We start from the raw sequence: 19,130 nt of genomic DNA, 5'->3' as shown, positions 1-19,130 counted from the left end.
TTGTGGGAGCTTGTTTTGCACGAATTGGCTGCCACGTTTCCTACATTACAACAGTGACTACACTTCATAAGAAAATGTACTTCACGGCTGTAAAGTGCTTTGGGACATCCAGAGGTCGTGAAAGTCGTACTATAAATGCAAGAACTTTTTTTTTCCCCTCTCTGGGGCTGAATGGTCAATTAAATGGACCCTGTTCATATACTTTGAAAGTGAAACAACCTGAGTATTCGACTTATTTGAATTCAACTCTGGTGTTTTTGTCTTTTCAAGAACATTAAATTAAAAGGAAATATTTATTGAATTATCTCATTCCTAACACTTAGTGCACTATTTTGGGTTTGGGCCAAATAATAGAAGCTGTCAGAGACAATTTTTCATGGACTTTATTTTGATGTATCTTGTGACAAATATTATTTATGTTGTCAAGATTCGATAGTAGTATGAAAATTCACAGCTTAAAATTGCTCAATTTAATATTTATCTTGGAAATACACTGTTTCCTCACAATATTGCAAAGATTTAGACCAGAACTAAAATAGTGTTAATTGGATTTTCATTGCAGCCTTGTAACATTGCACAGCAGTGTTTGCAACATACGGAGAAACTGCGAGCACACTTGACATTGCTCCAAGATAGGAAGATTCAGCTGGAGAGTCTGCAGCCTTTTGACAGCAACCTGGAAATCCTTCAAGAACAACTAGATTATCACAATGTAAGTAATGTGTTTCTTATGGGACGAGCTCACTGAATTCAAAGCACAATTAACGTTTTTCTAAAGTAAGATTCACAACTGTGGAACGTTGTAATCCTTTTAAGGATACACTTATGCAATGTAGTGACATATAGGATTGCCTTGGAGAGGGTACAGAGGAGATTTACTGGAGTGATACCAGACACTTCAGTTATGTGATGAGGTGAGGGACATCAGGGTTTCTCTTCTTAGAGCAGAGAATGCTAAGAGGAGTTTTAACAGGGGTATTCAAAATTAAGAAGGGTTTTGATAGATAGGGGAGAAGCTTTCCATTGGCAGGTAGGTTGGTAACCAGAGACCATGGGTTTAAGATAAGTGGCAAAAGAACCAAGGGGGAAATTATGAGAATTTTTATGCAATGAACTGTTATGATCTGGAATGCACTGCCTGAAAAGATAATGAAAGCAGATTCAGTCATAACTTTCAAAAGGGAGTTGGGCATGTATCTAAAACGGAAAAAATTTGCAGAGCTATGAGGAGAGAAGATTGGAGTGGGGCTAATGGGATAGCTCTTTCAAAGAGCTGGCACAAGCATGATAGGCTAAATGGCCTCCTGCTGTATTGTAAGAGATTATGGTGCAACTTCAGTTCAGTTGTGGGCAGATACACGGGGAGCCTATGAAGCAGCTGTCTTGCCACTGTGTAACTGGGATGACATTCTCAGTCCCATTGAGTGCAGGCTTAAGGAGTACAATAAGTCCTCACTTAAAGTTGAAGTTGAATCACATTTTCCCAGTAAAACCAACGTAAAAGCCGTAGTTAGGCTGTGTAGGTCCTTCCTCACCAGAAAGAAAACGTTAAAATGTTATACCCTGTAAGTTGATATACTTTACATTGCTAAATTCCTATATTAGTAAATGAAATAACTTCTAAAATAAAAAAATGTAAAAATATAAAAGAAATATGGTCACTCTCTACTTACAGTATCTCCCACTCGCTGCCGATCCTGCTTCCAGAGACTTTGCTCACCACACAGCCCACTCTCTGCCCCTCGAGGGTGGGTCAGGGAGCAGTAGAGGCCGCAAGTCGGAGGGTTGGCAGAAGATGGTGGTTAAGGAGCTGCAGAGGCCACTCATAAATGGCACCAATTGGGTCTTGTGAGCCTACGTCAGACCAACAGGAAATAACTTTAAAATGAATCTCGCAATGCTAAACAAGAATATAGGCCCCATAAGCTCACTGGCATTAAAGTGAAAAACATTAAATGGGGCAATATTAAATGGGGACTTATTGTAGCTAATGCACAGCAATGATTCCAATGTTACTTTGAACCCATAGGAACATAGGACTTAGGAACAGGAGTAGGCCATTCGGCCCCTCGAACCTGCTCCACCATTCAATAAGGTTATGGCTGGCCTGGTTGTGGCCTCAACTCCACTTTCCTGTCTGCTCCTCATAACACTCAACTCCCTTGTCGATCAAAAATCTAACTCATCCTTGAATAAATTCAATGGCCCAGTCTCCACTGCTTCCTGGAGAAGAGAACTTCATAGACTAATGGCCCTCGGAGAGAAAAAATCTTCTCCTCATCTCCATCTTAAACAGTAGACCTCTTATTCTTAAACAGTGCCCCCTGGTTCTAGTCTCTCCCACAAGTGGAAACATCCTCCTGGTATTCACCCTGTCAACTGCCCTCGGAATCTTATTTGTTTCAATAAGATCACCTCTCATTCTTCTAAACTCCAATAGCTCCAACCTGTTCAACCTTTTTTTAATGATGATAATCCCCTCACCCCAGGAGTGATTCGAGTGAGCCTTCTCCCAACTGCTTCCAATGCAATTATATCTTTTTTCAAATAACTTGTGTTGGATTGTTGTATCATAACCGTCACCACTTAAGCAAAAATGAGGGATGACATAGCAGAAATCTTCAAAATTAAATGGGATCACTTGGGTAGAAGAGGTTCTCACTTGTTGAGGAATCCAAATCTGGTGGCCTTATACATAGAAATAATCACTTAAACCCATTAGCCAATTCAATCCAAATGGTGGTGAGAGTGGGGGACTCGTTTACCACACGGAGTGGTTGAGGAGAAGAGGAGGCTCGGGTGGACCATATACACTAATATAGACCTGATGTGCCGAATTATCTAATTCTGTGCTGTACAGTCCACATAAATTTAAGAAGGTAGAAAGCATATATGCGTAAATTTATAAGCGAGAGCACTTTTTGTTGCTGTTAAAAGTTTAGGGTCTTGCATGAGATATTCTCCTGGGTACAATGATGTTCAGTACCCTCACAAGGTGACTGGATATCCTGGGCAATATTTGTCTCATTAAAACAGATTATCTGGTCATTATCACATTGCTGTTTATGGGAGCTTGGTGGGCATGCATTGGCAATAATTGTGACTACACTTCAAAACTATTTCATTCAGAAGTCCTTGGATCACGAAAGGTGATATGTATAAGCATATTTTCCTCTCTCTCCTCTGTCTCTTTCGGTTTCTTCCCACGCCCGTGTGCGTGACCCTGCCCCTGCCTGTCCTTGCTGCTCTATACCAGCTGCACACTCCCACACTCTCTCCCCCTTTCTCTCTCCCCCTTTCCCTCTCTCTCCCCCTCTCTCTCTCCCCCACACTCTCTCCCCCTCTCTCTTCCCCCCTCCCCTCTCTCTCTCCCCCCTCTCCCTTTACCCTTTCCCTCCTCCCCTTCCCTCCCTTTCCTCCTCCCCCTTCTCCACCCTTCCCTCCTCCACCTTCTCCCCCTTCCCTGCTCCCCCTTCTCCCCTTCCCTGCTCCCCCTTCTCTTCTCCACTTCCCTCCTCCTCCCTTCCCTCCTCCCCCTTCTCCACCCTTCCCTCCTCCACCTCCTCCCCCTTCCCTCCTCCCCCTTCTCTTCTCCACTTCCCTCCTCCTCCCTTCCCTCCTCCCCCTTCTCCACCCTTCCCTCCTCCACCTCCTCCCCTTCCCTCCTCCCCCTTCTCTTCACTTCCCTCCTCCACCCTTCCCTCCTCCACCCTTCCCTCCTCCACCCTTCCCTCCTCCACCTTCTCCCCCTTCCCTGCTCCCCCACCTCCCCCTTTCCTCCTCCTCCCTTCCCTCCTCCCCCTTCTCCACCCTTCCCTCCTCTCACTTCTCCACCCTTCCCTCCTCCACCTTCTCCCCCTTCCCTGCTCCCCCACCTCCCCCTTCCCTCCTCCTCCCTCCCTTCCTCCCTTCCCTCCTGCCCCTTCCCCACCCTTCCCTCCTCTCACTTCTCCACCCTTCCCTCCTCCTCCTCCTCTCCACACTTCCCTCCTCCTCCTTCTCCCCCTTCCTTCCTCCCCTTCTCCCTCCTTCCATTCTTCCCTCCTCCCCTTCTCTCCCCTTCCCTCCTCCCCCTTCTCTGTACCTCGTCCCATTCTCTTCCCCCTTCTCTCTCCCTCCGCCCCTTCGCTCTCCTTTCTCTCTCTGCCCTCCCCACCATTTCTCTCTCTCCCCTCCCCGCCGTTTCTATCTCTGCCCTCCCCGCCGTTTCTCTCTCTGCCCTCCCCGCCGTTTCTATCTCTGCCCTCCCCGCCGTTTCTATCTCTGCCCTCCCCGCCGTTTCTCTCTCTGCCCTCCCCGCCGTTTCTCTCTCTGCCCTCCCCACACTGCCATTTCTCTCTCTGCCCTCCCCGCCGTTTCTCTCTCTGCCCTCCCCGCCGTTTCTCTCTCTGCCCTCCCCGCCGTTTCTCTCTCTGCCCTCCCCGCCGTTTCTCTCTCTGCCCTCCCCGCCGTTTCTCTCTGCCCTCCCCGCCGTTTCTCTCTCTCTCCCCGCCGTTTCTCTCTCTCTCCCCGCCGTTTCTCTCTCTCTCCCCGCCGTTTCTCTCTCTCTGCCCTCCCCGCCGTTTCTCTCTCTGCTCTCCCCGCCGTTTCTCTCTCTGCCCTCCCCGCCATTTCTCTCTCTCCCCTCCCCTCCATTTCTCGCTCTCTCTCTCCCATACCACCATTGCTCTCTCTCTCTCTTTCCCCTCTCAGCCGTTTCTCTCTCTCTCTCCCCTCACTGCCGTTTCTCTCTCTCCCCTCCTCGTTGTTTCTCTCTCTCCCTCCCCTCCCCACTGCTTCTCTCTCTCTGTCTCTCTCCCCTCCCCACTGTTTCTCTCTTTCTCCCCCGTCCTCGTTTCTTTTTCCCATTAACATCTGATTTTTGGTGTACCTGTTGAACATATTTTGATCGGACCCAGATGTTGTACTATAAGTGAGTAAGCTGTATAGGCCTATAGCCTGGAATGGTTCATTGTAAACCTATGTTTTCCAGTTATTGAAGTGTGAGCTGGAGGAGCCTGTAACACGCGATCTGAGAGCAGCAGAGAGATTCCTGGAGGACGTTCACCTGGACCCTGATGAACCATTACTGAAGAATTTGGAAACTGACTGTAAAGATTTACAAACATCTCTCGGGGACATGATTGATGTGTGTGCGAGCGGGGTCGAGACCTTGTCAAGCGCCGTTGAAATAGAACAGGTCTGTTGTCTTGTTTTTCAAATATTTTACAAATGATTCTCCTCTTTTTTCTGTCAAAGCGAACACTTCAACAATTTTGTAATCTCTGCATTACTTCAGAAACTAAAAGTAGCACTTTATTCATGTTGAACTGTCTCCCGAGACGCTCTCTGTGGGACCCCCTGTAAATCTGGAATGCTCTCTCCCTCCCCCATCCCCTCCCAAAAAAAAAACCCATCAAAGCTGAAGGGCAATCGGAGCTTTCCCGGTTGAGGTGAATCGATTTTTGTTAGGTAAAACTACCAAGGAATATGGAGTAAAAGTGGATAAATGGAGTTGAGGTGCACATCTGCCCAGATTTGATCAAATGATGAAGAAATCTTGGAGGGCTGGGAGGTGGTGAGGGGGAGCTAAGTAGTCTCCTCCTGTTCCTGATGTTCCTGTGCCTTTTACACAAGGCGCTATGTTGACTTCAGTGATTTTCATTCAGCTTTATGATTTTGTATAAAAGTAGCTGGGTGGAATTACACTTGTGTTCTGTAGATGTGGGTTGAGTTTTACAAATGGGGCAATAAGCCCCCACCCACCACCACTCCTCAGCAGAAAAGTCGGTCGCAAAATGACTGACATTAAAAAAGGCTGCTCCAGCAAGCGGTTCAATGAAGAAGAGGGCAGCATGGATGCCAGAGCAAGGAGGCCTTTTGGGCGTGGAGGGATTGGACCGGCGATGGAGGCACAAAGGGGGAGGTGGCCAGGGGTGCCCTGCGATGCGCACAGGGCACCACCCCCTCCACCCCCCCACCCACTTTTCACCAGAGTTGCCCACTCTTGCCCACCTACCCCCGACCAACCACATTACAACATGGATTGCATAATATTCGGGTTAATTGGTTTGTTAACAAGCCCAGTTGCCTGTTAGTGAGTTGTTTTTAAATGGCGGGCGGGCTGCCAATTTGGGCGCCTACCCAAATACCGTATGATGGGAAATCCACGTGTTGTTATCATCACGCCAGATTTTTATGCATGCATGGGATGGCAGCAGTCCCGATTTCCCCGCACAGCATAATTTTACATCCCACGGGTGTGCGCCTGACCCGATCGGACATAAAATAGCGCGCGATGACGTTGAGTGAGTGCGATATTTCGGTCGGCGGGTGCTCGTGAGAGCTGGCAGCGTGGCCGCCGATAATTAAGAGGCCTTTAAGGCCATTAATGTATTAATTGACCTGGATTTTTCGCTGCCCGTCCAATGTTACGGTTGGCAGGTGGGCGAATTGGCCAGGCGGCCTTTGGATTTTTGAGGAAACCTCATCCAAGGGCGGGATGAGATTTCCGATATTAATTAGAAAAAAAACGGTTGGGCAGAATTTTTATCAGTATGTTTAGGTGAGTGGTTCTTATGGTTGGAAATTTTTTTCGGAATTCAATAACATTCATTTTTAGCCTTAAAATTCTACAGCTTCCTGAGGCAGCTCTCTGCCTTCAAGGAGCTTTCATTGCGTGCTCCCCCCACGCCCGCGCTGACTTTAGCACTCACCCCCACCCCAGCTGGACCTTTCAGCGTGCGTTTCGTGCTGGCTGGCCGTTAATTGGGCAGCCAGCGTGAAATCGCGGTCGGGGGCCGATCGCAGGCAGCGGCACGTTTCCCGGCCGCTCCCGGGCCTGCCCACTGCGTCCGCCCGATGATCTGAAAATCCTGCCCACAATTCTGGCCTGTCAGTCTGTTCCCCCTCATGTTGTCTGCTGACATCAATCACTTTACAGTAAAACACTGGCCTCCAGCTGTTTCTACTCAAAATAAACAGAGCACTTCAAGATGTTATAACCCGCAGCTTTGAAATTGACATTAATGCAAATAGTTAACGGTTTTTGCATTTGGCTGTTTTCAGTGACTGCCTATTTTAACAACGCTCCCTTTTTGAGCTGTCTCATTCTGTGATACGCATACAAACTGGTTGCAATTTTTCTGCTCATTTTCAGTTTAAGATCAAATCGACACATCGGGAACTCTTTGTCACACTGGATCAGCTTTCTGGTCACATCCAAGAAAATGCTGTCATATTAGAAACTCTGCTCACTGACACTGCTGGTGATCTGGAAGCTCTCAAAAGTCGTATGCAACAGCACAAGGCAAGTGTTGCGGACAGCTCCAGGAACTCTACAAAATGGCTGTATTCCTACCAAAATTAAAAGATTTTTAAAAAATTTTGAAATAATGTGATTTTACAACAAAATAACACTTTCAAATGTAAACTATGATGATAGCATTTTGGATTTATAGTGGATTTAATATACTTAGCATGCCCCAATGTGATTCGCGGGGTGTAATCAGATAAAAGGGCACATTGAAAGATTGTGACCTTTCAGTCTTGGGGTTGGAGTATTTAGCTGCTGAATTGGATATCTGCAAGGAAAGCAATGACGTGTTTACTGTTGGATTGATACGAACTTTTCACTTATAGAACTTGCTTTGAATTCAGTCCTGACTGATGGGGTTAAAATTGAATCTTCCTGATGCCTGTAACTGCCCAATAGAAGGAATGTTTGGGCAATTTAAATCTAATTCCTCAGAAACATTCATCCATGACACAAAACCACTTGTTCTGTCTCTATGTGAGATGTTAAACCAAGGCTTCGTCTGCCCCCCTCAGCGGGACATAAAAGATCCCATGGCCCTATTTGAAGAAGAACAAGGAAGTTCTCCCCATTGTCCTGAACAATAATTGTCCCTCAACCAACATCACCGCAAGACTATATAAATATTTATTGTTCTTGCTGTAACCTATTGCTTTTTGTGTAGTTGGTTGAGGGATAAATGTTGGTCAGGATGCTGAGGAGAACGCCCCTGCATTTCATTGACTAGTGCCGTGGATCTTTCACATCCACTTCTGCACTTGCCTGGATGAATGCAGCTCCAACAGCACTCAGGAAGCTTGACACCATCCAGGACAAAGCAGCCCGCTTGATTGGCACCCCGTCAACCACCTTAAGCATTCACTCCTTCCACCACTGATGCACGGTGGCAGGAGTGTGTACCATCTGCACTGCAACTCACCAAGCTCCTTCGACAGCACCTTTCAAACCGGAAACCTCGACCACCTGGAAGGACAAGGGCAGCAGATGCATGGGAACACCACTACCTGGAAGTTCCCCTCCAAACCACACACCATTATGACTTGGAACTATATCGCTGTTCCTTCACTGTTGCTGGGTCAAAATTCTGGAACTCCCTTCCTAACAGCACTGTGGGTGTACCTACACCACATGGACTGCAGCGGTTCATGAAGGCAGCTCATCACCACCTTCTCAAGGGCAATTAGAGATGGGCAATAAATGCTGGCCTAGCCAGCGAAGCCCACATCTCATGAATAAATTTTTTAAAAACCTGAGTGAGCAACGGGGACTCAATCTAACATCTCATCTGAAAGATGTCACCACCAACAATGCAGCACTCCCTCAGTACTGCACTGGGAGTATCAGCCTTGATTATGGAAGCAAGTGCCTGGAGTGGGATTTAAACCCACAACGTCCTGACTCTGAGGGGAAGAGTGCTACCCACTGAGTCATAGCTGACATAACAGTGACTCTCTTGTTTGGAGTTTGTTCCATTTAGTTTTGATTAAATTCTATTTAGTGAACTGAGATTGTACACCATGTAAATACTTTCAGTAAAATGTACCAAATCACAGCCCAGGATGAATTTCAAATTGACCATGTAATAATCTGACTGAAAATGAGACTTCGATCCTGAAACCTATCACCTTGCACTGGCACCTAACACTCTGCAAAGGTTAACCTTAGTTCTACATGGTGTAGGAATGGTTTAACCCATAAACCGGTGCCAAATGTGTTGAATAATAACAGTAAAAAAAATGTTAGAACTGTTTTGTGATGTGTTTTAGGGAGAAATGATGTTAAATGGAATTGTTGCTGCTTTCACGTCAGCTTCTTAGCACCAAATTTACCTGAGCTGGAAGAGTTGGTTTGCTAGATCAGTTATATTGATTCAGTGAATGGCGAGAGTAGGTTTGGTGTTTGTTATTTTTGAAACCAACCTACTTACATACGAATATACGTACACAGGAACATATGAATTAGGAGCAGGAGTAGGCCACTCGGCCCCTCGAGCCTGCTCCGCTATTCAATAAGACCATGGCTGACCTGAATATAACCTCAACCCCATATTCCCGTCTACCCCCATAACCATTCACATCCTTGTTAATCAAGAATCCATCTAGCCCTGCGTTAAAAATATTCAAAGACTCTGCTTCCACCGCTTTTTGAGGAAGAGAGTTCCAAAGGCTCACAAGCCTCTGAGAGTAAAAAAAGTTCTCCCCATCTCTTTCTTAAATGAGCAACCTTTTATTTTTAAGCAGCGACCGCTAGTTCTGGATTTTCCCACATGAGGAAACATCCTCTCCACATCCGTCAGGATCTTAAAGGTTTCAGCTTAATATGCTTGTTTGAGTAAGGAGATTTCTACTAATATGGTCTCTGTGCGACTCCAATCAAATTGTTTCCATTGCACTTACATCCAACAGAGTGGGATGCATGAACTTTAGATGGTCATCCCCTGCTGTTCTTAAATTCAATTAATTCTGGAATTTTGGTTTCTGTCTTCGGCAAAGAATTGTCCTTTGTGTGTGTGCTGCTTTATAAAAGGCAGTGGCTCGATTTTGCGGTCAGTAGTGAACAAATAGTGCTCACAGTTCGTGATTCTTACTCTTGCCCATGGGCTTTCCATGGGCTTTTACGCTGCAGCCTATGGTAATTAGAGAGTCAGGACAGTGTGGTGCTCTCTATAGGGGATATGGGACCTGTGTAAACAGGGCAAGCAACGGTGTCTCTCCTCAAGCAATCAAATTGAAGAATTCTTACTGAGTGATGTAGAATCTAAACCAGGAAGGAAAGTTAGAATAGTTAATTTAATATTTTGTTTTTTTGTTCTTGCTTTTATAGAGAGAGGCAAAGAAAGATGGGTCTAAGAGAAATTCAAGAGACAGAAATTTTAAAAATTAAATGATTTAAATTTTAAATATTTTAAATCTCCAACATTAATTTAAATCTGAAGGAGTGAGCCTCCACATTTTTAAAGGTGAATTTTCAGTGTTAAGGAGTTTGTTTGACAGTAATTAAGACTTATCAAGCTATCAAACATTCACTTACATTTGAGTGGACAAGCTCTAACTTCTTCTAGCCTGTTTAATGGTTAACCTTGTGAGTAAATACAATAGTTTCATGCCCTTCCATATGCTTCCATGCCGAGTATCTCAGTGAGAAACCGATGTAATGAAGCTTGTGGAGGAGCAGTTCAAATCTGACAGCAGCTTCCTTGTTTCCACATTTAACCATGCATTTGCAGTTACAGGAAGTTGCTGTCCAATGTACTCTTCAATAACAGTGAGCACTGTTATTCTCAACACAAAATCTGGGCCAATAAATCTTTGATTTGATTATTCTGTGGGATTGACTATCCATTGATTCTATTTCTTTCTTCCTGTAGGATTTACAGAAAACCTTCAGTGATTTGAAAATTCAGCTGGAAGCCACCGCATTTGACGTACAGTTCTTTGTCTCTGAGCACGCACTGGATCTTGCCCCTCAGGAGAATAGGAAACTGCTCAAACTCTTGAATAGCACTCAGACATCTTTTAAAAGTGTGATGGAAAAGCTAACAGCGCAGGTGGAGGTTTTGAGTCTTCAGTTACAGACCAGACTAGAACAAGATAATCAGAAGGTTTGAGTTGCTTGATTGTGGACAGTTGGCATCATACATAACAAAATTATCTATAACCTGCATCTGTGAAGCCTGTTGAATTTGTTCTTTTACCAACATTACTGGAAGACTCTACACTGAGAATAGAGGCAATTCTGAAATCTGTAGCCCTAAATTCAAGTCAACCGTTGGTCCATTTTAAACTATGATGGCACACAGGCCCTACATTGATCTCTGTCATCAACCTCTAGAGTTAACACTAACAACAACTTTCATTTATTTAGCACCTTTAACTTAATCCCAAGGTACTCATAGAAATGTTATCAAACAACATTTAATGCTTAGCTACATAAGGAGATTTTAGGACAGGTGACCAAAAGCTTCCTCAGAGAGGAGTGCCATAAAGGAGGAAAGAGAGGTAGAGAGGAGGAGAGGTTTTGGGAAGGAACTCCAGAGCTTAGGGCCAAGGTAGCAGATGGTGTGGCTGCCAGTGGTAGAGCAAAGGAAACCAGGGAGTGAAAAACTCCAGAATAGGAAGAACGCCGATATCTTGGAGAGCTGTAGAGATGAGGAGGTTACAAGAAATCTGGAGGGGTGAGGCCATGGAGTGATTTTGAAACAAGGGTGGAAGTTTTAAAGTTGAGGCATTGCTCATACGGAGCGAATAAAGGTCAGCAATAACGGGTGGTGTAGATAGCCCCTGCTTTGATTTGGTGCCTCCATCTTCCATACTCACCTTCAAAACACATTTCAATAGGTAGCCTCAAAGATCTCCAAATGCCTGTCAATTATCGAATAATGCTCACCAATATTGAGGTCATAATGACTGTGCATTAGGTTACGGCAGAAATTTTGCATTCGTTAAAAATGCTTCATCAGCTTAGAAAAAAGAAGTTAGAACTTTTTTTCAGAAACAAATAGAGCTAGATAGATTCAAAATTATGGAAGTAGACACCATAGATATCGGCATATAAATAGACCTTCAGCGTCTGGAAAAATTCCTCCAAAAATGGTTGTGGACTTGTACACTGAGTATAAAACAGTATAACAGCTGGCATAGGTGTAGGTGGTCGCCATTTTGAAATGTAATTGGCATCCGACACAAAGAATGGATGTGTCTTAAACTCCCGCACATCTTTGCAACACAGCCCGTATCACCTGCTTGATCCCTTGCACCCAGTTATAAGGTACTGGTAAGTAAAATGCGCATTTGTGGGATGAAAAATTGAGGCTGACTACTCATACGATTGTGGCATGTTGTACGCTGAGTACATTGGGTCGCCTTATACACCAGGTCGACTTATATGCTGTGATTTATGGTGAGTAGAAGCAGTTTCCACTGGCCAGCAGACAGCACAGATTTACGATAATTGTGTCAAAGGACCCAGAGGGTGACATTTCTTTTTTAAATGCAATGAGTTCTGATCTGGAATGCACTGCCTGGAAGAATGGTGGAAGGAAATGTAACAATAAAAGGGAGTTGGATATATGCTTGAAAACCAAAGATTTGTAGGACTACGAGAAAAGAGCAGGGAAGTGAAACTAATCCGTTAGCTCTTGCAAAGAGCCAGCACAAGCAAGATGGACTGAGTGTTCTCCTAGTTATATAATTTGATTCACAGAACAAGTGATGGGCATGAATTTAAGTTCTTTGCTTATGCATATGAGATGCATGCTCAGTGCAAAAAATCTTCACAGAGCTGCGTATTAGCTGAGACCAGAGCTCGCCAAATTTACAAAAATAGAATTCTGATCCTTCATCTGCCCCTCCTGTCCTCTGTCATTGTCTGTATGTTGAGAGGGCTGTCTTGGAGCCAAGATTGGAACTTCCCAAGAAGTGTTAACCAATGCAAAAGCAAAATATCATGGATGCTGGAAATCTGAGTAAGAACAGAAAGTGTTGGAAATTCTGAGCAGATCTGGCAGCATCTGTGGGGAGAAAGGGAGTTAACGTTTCAGGTCGATGACCTTTTCTCAGAACCAATGTTAACCAATGCCTTGCATCCTGTTTTAGCCAAAGGCTGTTCAGAAGGTCATGTATGTGTCTTTGAGCCATATATGTATCAGGTGCCTAATCTATCGTCTGACCTTGTATATAAAGGGTGACTCTGGTATGATTCACTCAGTGATTGAAGTGTCTGGGAGTTTGATGCCACTGTCTGAAGATTGTGACTCCCCCATCCACCTGGGTTACTTACCAGCGTAATCTTCTTGAGCTTCAGGTTTTTGTAGTGTGAAGTATATTTCAAAAGAGATTTGTGTGAAGTTTATTATTTAATCAAATGAAACAATGTAATGAAATGGTAACATGTTTTGTAAGTAATATGCAGCATGCCACTGCATGGGTTCACTATTTACATAACATTCCATGAAGTTGATGAGCACTCAAAATAGTCCTTGTTTAAAAAAGCACTGCTTGAAATTCAAAGACTTTGCACAATGTGACTAACACTGTTCTGTAGACCTTTTTACAGATGACTGCTTGCTGCATTATTCACTCGCAATCTCTCGAGAGAAATAAAGCCTGAATCTAAGGCCCACTGAAAACAATCAAAAGGCAGCTGTTATCTTCCTCCTTGCATGACATCTGTGCAGATGTGACACTGATGGAGCTAACTCCTTCGTGAGATGCATCCTTTGTTTAATCCGATTTATCGTAACCCATCTTGTTCACTTGTTTGCCAACTGCTATCATGTTTGCAGCATACACTGGTGAAGTAGTGTAGGACTTTGTTGTATAGAGAGAAAAGACTGTCTTACAAAGAAATAAGAGCAAAGTAACTGTTTTTGTGTTTTTGCTGAAAAAAACAGGCCTTCGAAGAAAAGCAAGGAGAATGTAACAAGAGACTGCAGGAGATGTGCGATATGTTGATGGTGACTGAAAATAAAATAATTGACTATGACAGTGGGATGTCCATTACTGTTGATGACTTAGCTGATTTACAACAGCATCAGATGGAACACCAGGTTAGTGATACAGTGCATGGTGAGTGTTTTAATAGGTTAGAAGGATGTAAATGGGGTAAATTATGTAACTTTAAACATCTAACCCACTCACATCCCCCAAGTCAGCATGGAGAGATTCTGCTGATTACATCCATTGAGGGATAGTTAGCCACATTGCGCCTAACATTTCAAGCACCGAGGCATTAATTATCCTTTAGTAGCCCATCATTAATGACTTGCAGCTTTAATGACTTATCCGCCGACTGAATCCTCACTCAAGTCTGTTTCTCATATTGATGCTACAATTACTTTATACTACTTTAAATTCAGGGGTGTGTGGGGTTTGTGTCAGAGGTAGTCCCTTCTGTAGGAGTCAGCTGTTTCCTACTCCATAGCTGGATGAATAACAGCACCTGGTCCCCGACACTGACCCAGCTTTCACCTGTGGCTCCACGTAGCTGTTTGTGCGCAGCAACAGCCACACCCAATAACTGGTCTGATTCTCTGGCCAAACCAGGTGAGGGTAGCGTGCAAGCTGGTGTCCACATGTGAGGGAGAACACCTATCACCCTTTCTCAGTGCACAAAAGAAAGGTTGCCTTGATGGATGTAGCAGAGGAAATGGTATTCTCTTGCTGGTACTGAAAGCATAGCAGCAGAGCTGTGTGGACAGCTGCAAAGTTCATCAGCTCGGGCACAGAAGTTGCTGCAATTTACTGCAATCAACCACACCCCAGTCATCTTGACCTGTCACACCACCTGGAACAGATGTGCAAGGTTTTTCTTGTGCTTACATCTTACCGATTCCTGCAAAAAGGAAAATGCAGACCTGTAATATTCACCCACACAATAATATTCTTCTCAATCTCACCTCATAGGACAACTCTCTCATCTCAGAAATCTATCTAGGGAACTTTCATTGCCCTCCTAAGGTAAGTGTGTCCTTCATTGGTTAAGGAGACATCAACTATTAGACGCAAAGTAAAATTCCCTCTGTTATTCAAGCATACGCCCAGACTGTATCAATGAAACTTTTTAATCAGGAAGGATTTAGAGACATTGAAAAAGGTGGAAAAAAAGATTTGCAGGAATGATACCAGAACTGAGAAGTTATAAGCATCAGGAAAGATTGAATAGACTGGGGCTTTTTCCTCTAGAGGTAAAGATGATGTTTCCACTTATGCGTGATAGCAAAACTAGGGCTATAAATATAAGATAGTCGCTGTTAAATCTTATCGGGAATTCAAGATAAATTTCTTTGCCCAGAGAGTTGTGAGAATGTAGAACTAAGTGCCATAGGGATTAGTTGAGGGGAATAGAATAGATGTAGTTAAGGTGGAGCTAGATAAACAAGGGAGGGGAGGTATAGAAGGTTATGCTGATGTGGTTAGATGCAGAGGGGGAGGAGACTCGTTAGAGCATGAACACTGGCATGGACCTGTTGAGCCAAATCCCTTTTCTATGCTAAGCAAGTGTTATATAATACATTTTCATACATCCCTATGCTCATTGGGAAGTGGATTGAAACTGCCCAAAATCATTGTTAAATAATTAAAACTAATTCTAAATCTCTCATATTTAAAACAGATGAAATCAAGGTATTGTATAATTGGAGTAAAAATAGAAGGCTGAAATATTCTCGCTGAGCTTGAAGTTTAAAGACACCTTTGAGAGTGTTTCTTGACCAAACATTCTCCATGGGCAGAATTTTGCCCTTGATGGGCAGGTGGGCCCCACCGACTCGGCAGCGGGCGGGCAGCCGATCACCGCTGCCGAAACGGGCCCCGCCACCATTTTAAGTGGACGGGCCGCCCGATGGGAAGCGCTATGCGCTTCCTGTGCGGGCGGGGAGGGGGCATTCTCCAACTGCCAGAGTGCGTTCTTTTGCGCATGCGCACGAAATAGTGCACATCTCCCTGAGACTAAGTGCCGTTTCAGGGAGATCGCTGAAAGTTTTTGAAAGTTTAAAAATAGAAAAATAAAAAAATTAACATAGCCCCCTCATGTGACAATGTCACACGAGATGGGACATGTTAATAAATATCACAGAAATTTTATTAAAGTTTTTTAAAACGGACATGAAACCTCATCCCTCCGGTGGATGAGGTTTCATGTTTTTTCAGAAGCCCGCCGGGGCTCCTGGCCTGCCCACCAACTTTAAGGTTGGACGGGCAGGACCTTTAATTGATTTGACTACCCTGTCAATGGCCTCAATTGGCCATTGACAGGCTGGCAGGCGGACAGCTGATCGCGCTGTGCCCCCGCCTTTCTGAATATTTAAATGGGGTGGGATGACATCGGGGGTTCCCCCCAACATCATCCCGCGTCATTTTTGCGTCGGCGAGCGATGCGAAAATGACAAGTTTATGATTTCCAGTCCCGATTGGCAGGCCTAGGTTCTTGAATGAAGTTGATGCTATCAAGTTAAAGTGAGGGTCTTGTAAAGTGAAGGATTCTCAGCAGGCTGTGAAGTTTCCTGTGGTTAAATTTATAGGAGGTTAGTTCTCAGGTGAATTTTAAGTGGAATAGGTTGGGGGAGTCCTTCTCTTTATTAGGATCTCCAGCTTTCAAGGTATTGCTATTAATTACCTTGGATGCTTGGTGATTTTTTTTTGGAAAAATATATTTTATTCATAAAATATCTGGAAGAACATTCCAAACCATTTCAAAATCACCATCACAAAAGTACAATCAGGTTCAACTTTTACAACATGTATCACGAGGTGCATCAATACAATCAATGAATATTACCATCATTTGCAGACATTCATTTTGAGCTGTACAGCCTGAGGGGCTCTAAACAGTTCCCAGTCCCTTGGTGCACTGTGGCAGAAGGGTCTTAGACAGCGACCTTTCCCCATTGCGCCTTTGTGGTGGCTGCCCCAAGCTTTAGTGCGTCCCTCAGCACGTAGTCCTGGACTTTGGAATGTGTCAGTCTGCAACACTTGGTCGGGGACAACTCTTTGCACTGGAAGACCAACCAGTTTCGGGCAGACCAAAGAGCGTCTTTCACCGAGTTGATGATCCTCCAGCTGCAGTTGATGTTTGTCTCGGTGTGTGTCCCTGGGAACTGCCCGTAGAGCAGAGTCCTGTGTCACAGAACTGCTCCGGACGAACCTCGACAGAAACCACTGCATCTCTCTCCAGACCTTCTTTGCAAAGGCACAATCTACAAGGAGGTGAACAACGGTCTCGTCCCCACCACAGCCACCTCGAGGGCAACGTGCAGAGGGGCTTGGTGATTTACAGCTAGTTTGATGGCTTTTGGTGAAACTCTGTTTGCAGAACAACTTTTGCTGATTTTAAAAGCAGGTGTGGCTGTCTCATCATGTGACCTTTTATACGTTCAAAGTCCTTTTCCAAATAAGGTGGATAATTATGTTGTTTGCACATACTGTGTTGTTTTAACACCTTGAGAGTTTGAGGCAGCCAGTGCCTTTGTGTTTGAATGACCCATTCAATTTGATGCAAATACTCTTTTGAATTGGTTTCAGGGAAAGGCATTGATTGCTGCCAACCTGGAATGTTCCTTTTGTTCCCATCTTAAGACAGGAGAGTGGTTTCACTCTGCAAAAAAAGTCAGGTGACCCTCAGGCAGCCATTTTGCTGCCTTTTGTGTCCAGTTTTAAAAGTACAAAAATTGACTGAAAGTTCATCTTATACTGGGGCATGACAATTGGAAAAAGAGTTCCTCCTAGGGTTCTGAGCTCATTCCCATTTCTCAACCAACATCATTAAAAAAACAAATTATCTGGTCATGATCACGTTGCTGTTTGTGGGACAATGCGAATTTGCTGCTGCATTTCCTGCATTACAATATGTCCAAAGTACTTTATTGGCTATAAAGTGCTTTGGGATGTCCTGGATCCTGAAAATTGCTGCGTAGATATAGGTCAAGATTTTCCAGTCCCGCCGAAAATCAATGAACTTTTGGCTGGGCCGCCGTAAACCCCACGGTGGGGCTGGAAAATCCCAGCCATAGTCTTCCCTTCTTTCATTTAACGGAGAGAGCTACCACTGGAAAAGAGAGAAAAGGGAATTGTGCCTAGCGCTTTTATCCTCCGATGTATTGTTTATCAGGTTTGTCACAAAACTATCATATTTTTCATAATATTATTGTGGGAAATTGTAAAGTAGGCTGATATGTGTGTGTATGTGTGACTGATTTTATTAAATTAGAGACCGGTGGACTGCAAAGTTTAAATTATCAAAAGAGTTAGGTGTAAGAAAGTATTTGATATGTTAATGGGCGAGATAAGTAAAGGGGAAGTTGCATTTTTAGATAAAGGTAAAAGTTGGATTTTCAAAGAGACATGATAATGTTTTTAATGACTGGCAAGATAAATAGGGCAAGGTTATTACGTTGATTTTTCCCAAAAGTGCTAGCCATAATGATAACATTAAAGATTTTTATATTATTGGAAAAGTAAATTCCAAAGACATGGGGGAACAATGGGATTATACAGATTGAAGAGGAAGAAATATATTTAAAGAAGGATGGAAAGCTGTGGAAGGGTGTGGTCCTGCAAGACCTGAAAGGTACACAGTGTAAAACAGACTTGGAGAAAAGCCTCTAGCCACTTTGCAGAAACCTGCTGTTTCAGTAACCAAAGTTGTATTAAAAGCCTTTGGAATTCCACCGCCGAGTGGGTGCATGTGGTAACCTTGCTGGATTGTCTCTATAAATTTAAAATCTATTTTGGACTGTTGCCTTAAAGGGGGCTGTGTAGTCGAGAGCCTGGTTAACTAAGAATTTGGGGTATTGTTATAATATTAAGTAACTGTGTAACTGTAATCTTGTGTATATGTTTTATTACTTTATTAATAAATGTTTTAATTTAATATTTAAAATCTCTAAAGGTGTTAGTGGACTCATTACTCCAGAATTCAGTGCACAAATCTTCTCGTAATAAATACAAATTGCTAAACCATTGTGATAGCGTGGCCAAGTTTCCCTTGTGGATTTGGTCAGCCTGGCAAATTATCATAACAGGTTTTTATTTAAATGATCTTGAACTATTCTAACACTTGTTCTAACTTGTATCTTATTCCCATGTGTTTCAGGCCTTGCAAAGGGAAATCCAGGCTAATGCAGCCACTTTAGCAAATGTGGTTAGTGCAACTGAACAGTTCCTGGAGAAGAATGGGGACAAACTGCAACCAGAAGCAAAAGCAGCAATGGACAAGAAGCTGGAAGAAGCCAAGTCGAAGCTCAGTATGTTAAGTGAGCAAGTAGATTCCAACCTCAAGAATCTGGACAATGCTGTAACAACTGCTCTTAAACAGGAGACTGAAAAGGTGCAGATGATTA

At 43.9% G+C, this 19,130-nt stretch overlaps 1 protein-coding gene across 29 annotated transcripts in view; it reads left to right on the top strand.

The window, feature by feature from the left end:
• The window catches only part of dst (dystonin), a 568,493-nt gene that overhangs the window by 335,119 nt on the left and 214,244 nt on the right, over window positions 1-19,130 (top strand). For 22 of the 29 annotated variants that reach the window (XM_078541821.1, XM_078541818.1, XM_078541808.1 and 19 more), the window contains 6 exons: window positions 563-712; window positions 4,973-5,179; window positions 7,139-7,288; window positions 10,662-10,895; window positions 13,686-13,841; window positions 18,884-19,117. In XM_078541821.1, the coding sequence (XP_078397947.1) occupies window positions 563-712; window positions 4,973-5,179; window positions 7,139-7,288; window positions 10,662-10,895; window positions 13,686-13,841; window positions 18,884-19,117 (1,131 nt within the window). The remainder of the gene's footprint in view (window positions 1-562; window positions 713-4,972; window positions 5,180-7,138; window positions 7,289-10,661; window positions 10,896-13,685; window positions 13,842-18,883; window positions 19,118-19,130) is intronic. The other 7 variants (XM_078541812.1, XM_078541819.1, XM_078541817.1 and 4 more) reach the window with 1 other exon arrangement.

Source organism: Cetorhinus maximus, chromosome 5 (assembly GCF_964194155.1).
Source record: "Cetorhinus maximus chromosome 5, sCetMax3.hap1.1, whole genome shotgun sequence".
In the NCBI taxonomy this organism is placed as follows: Eukaryota; Metazoa; Chordata; class Chondrichthyes; order Lamniformes; family Cetorhinidae; genus Cetorhinus; species Cetorhinus maximus.
This window is presented reverse-complemented; position numbering and strand designations above follow the sequence as displayed.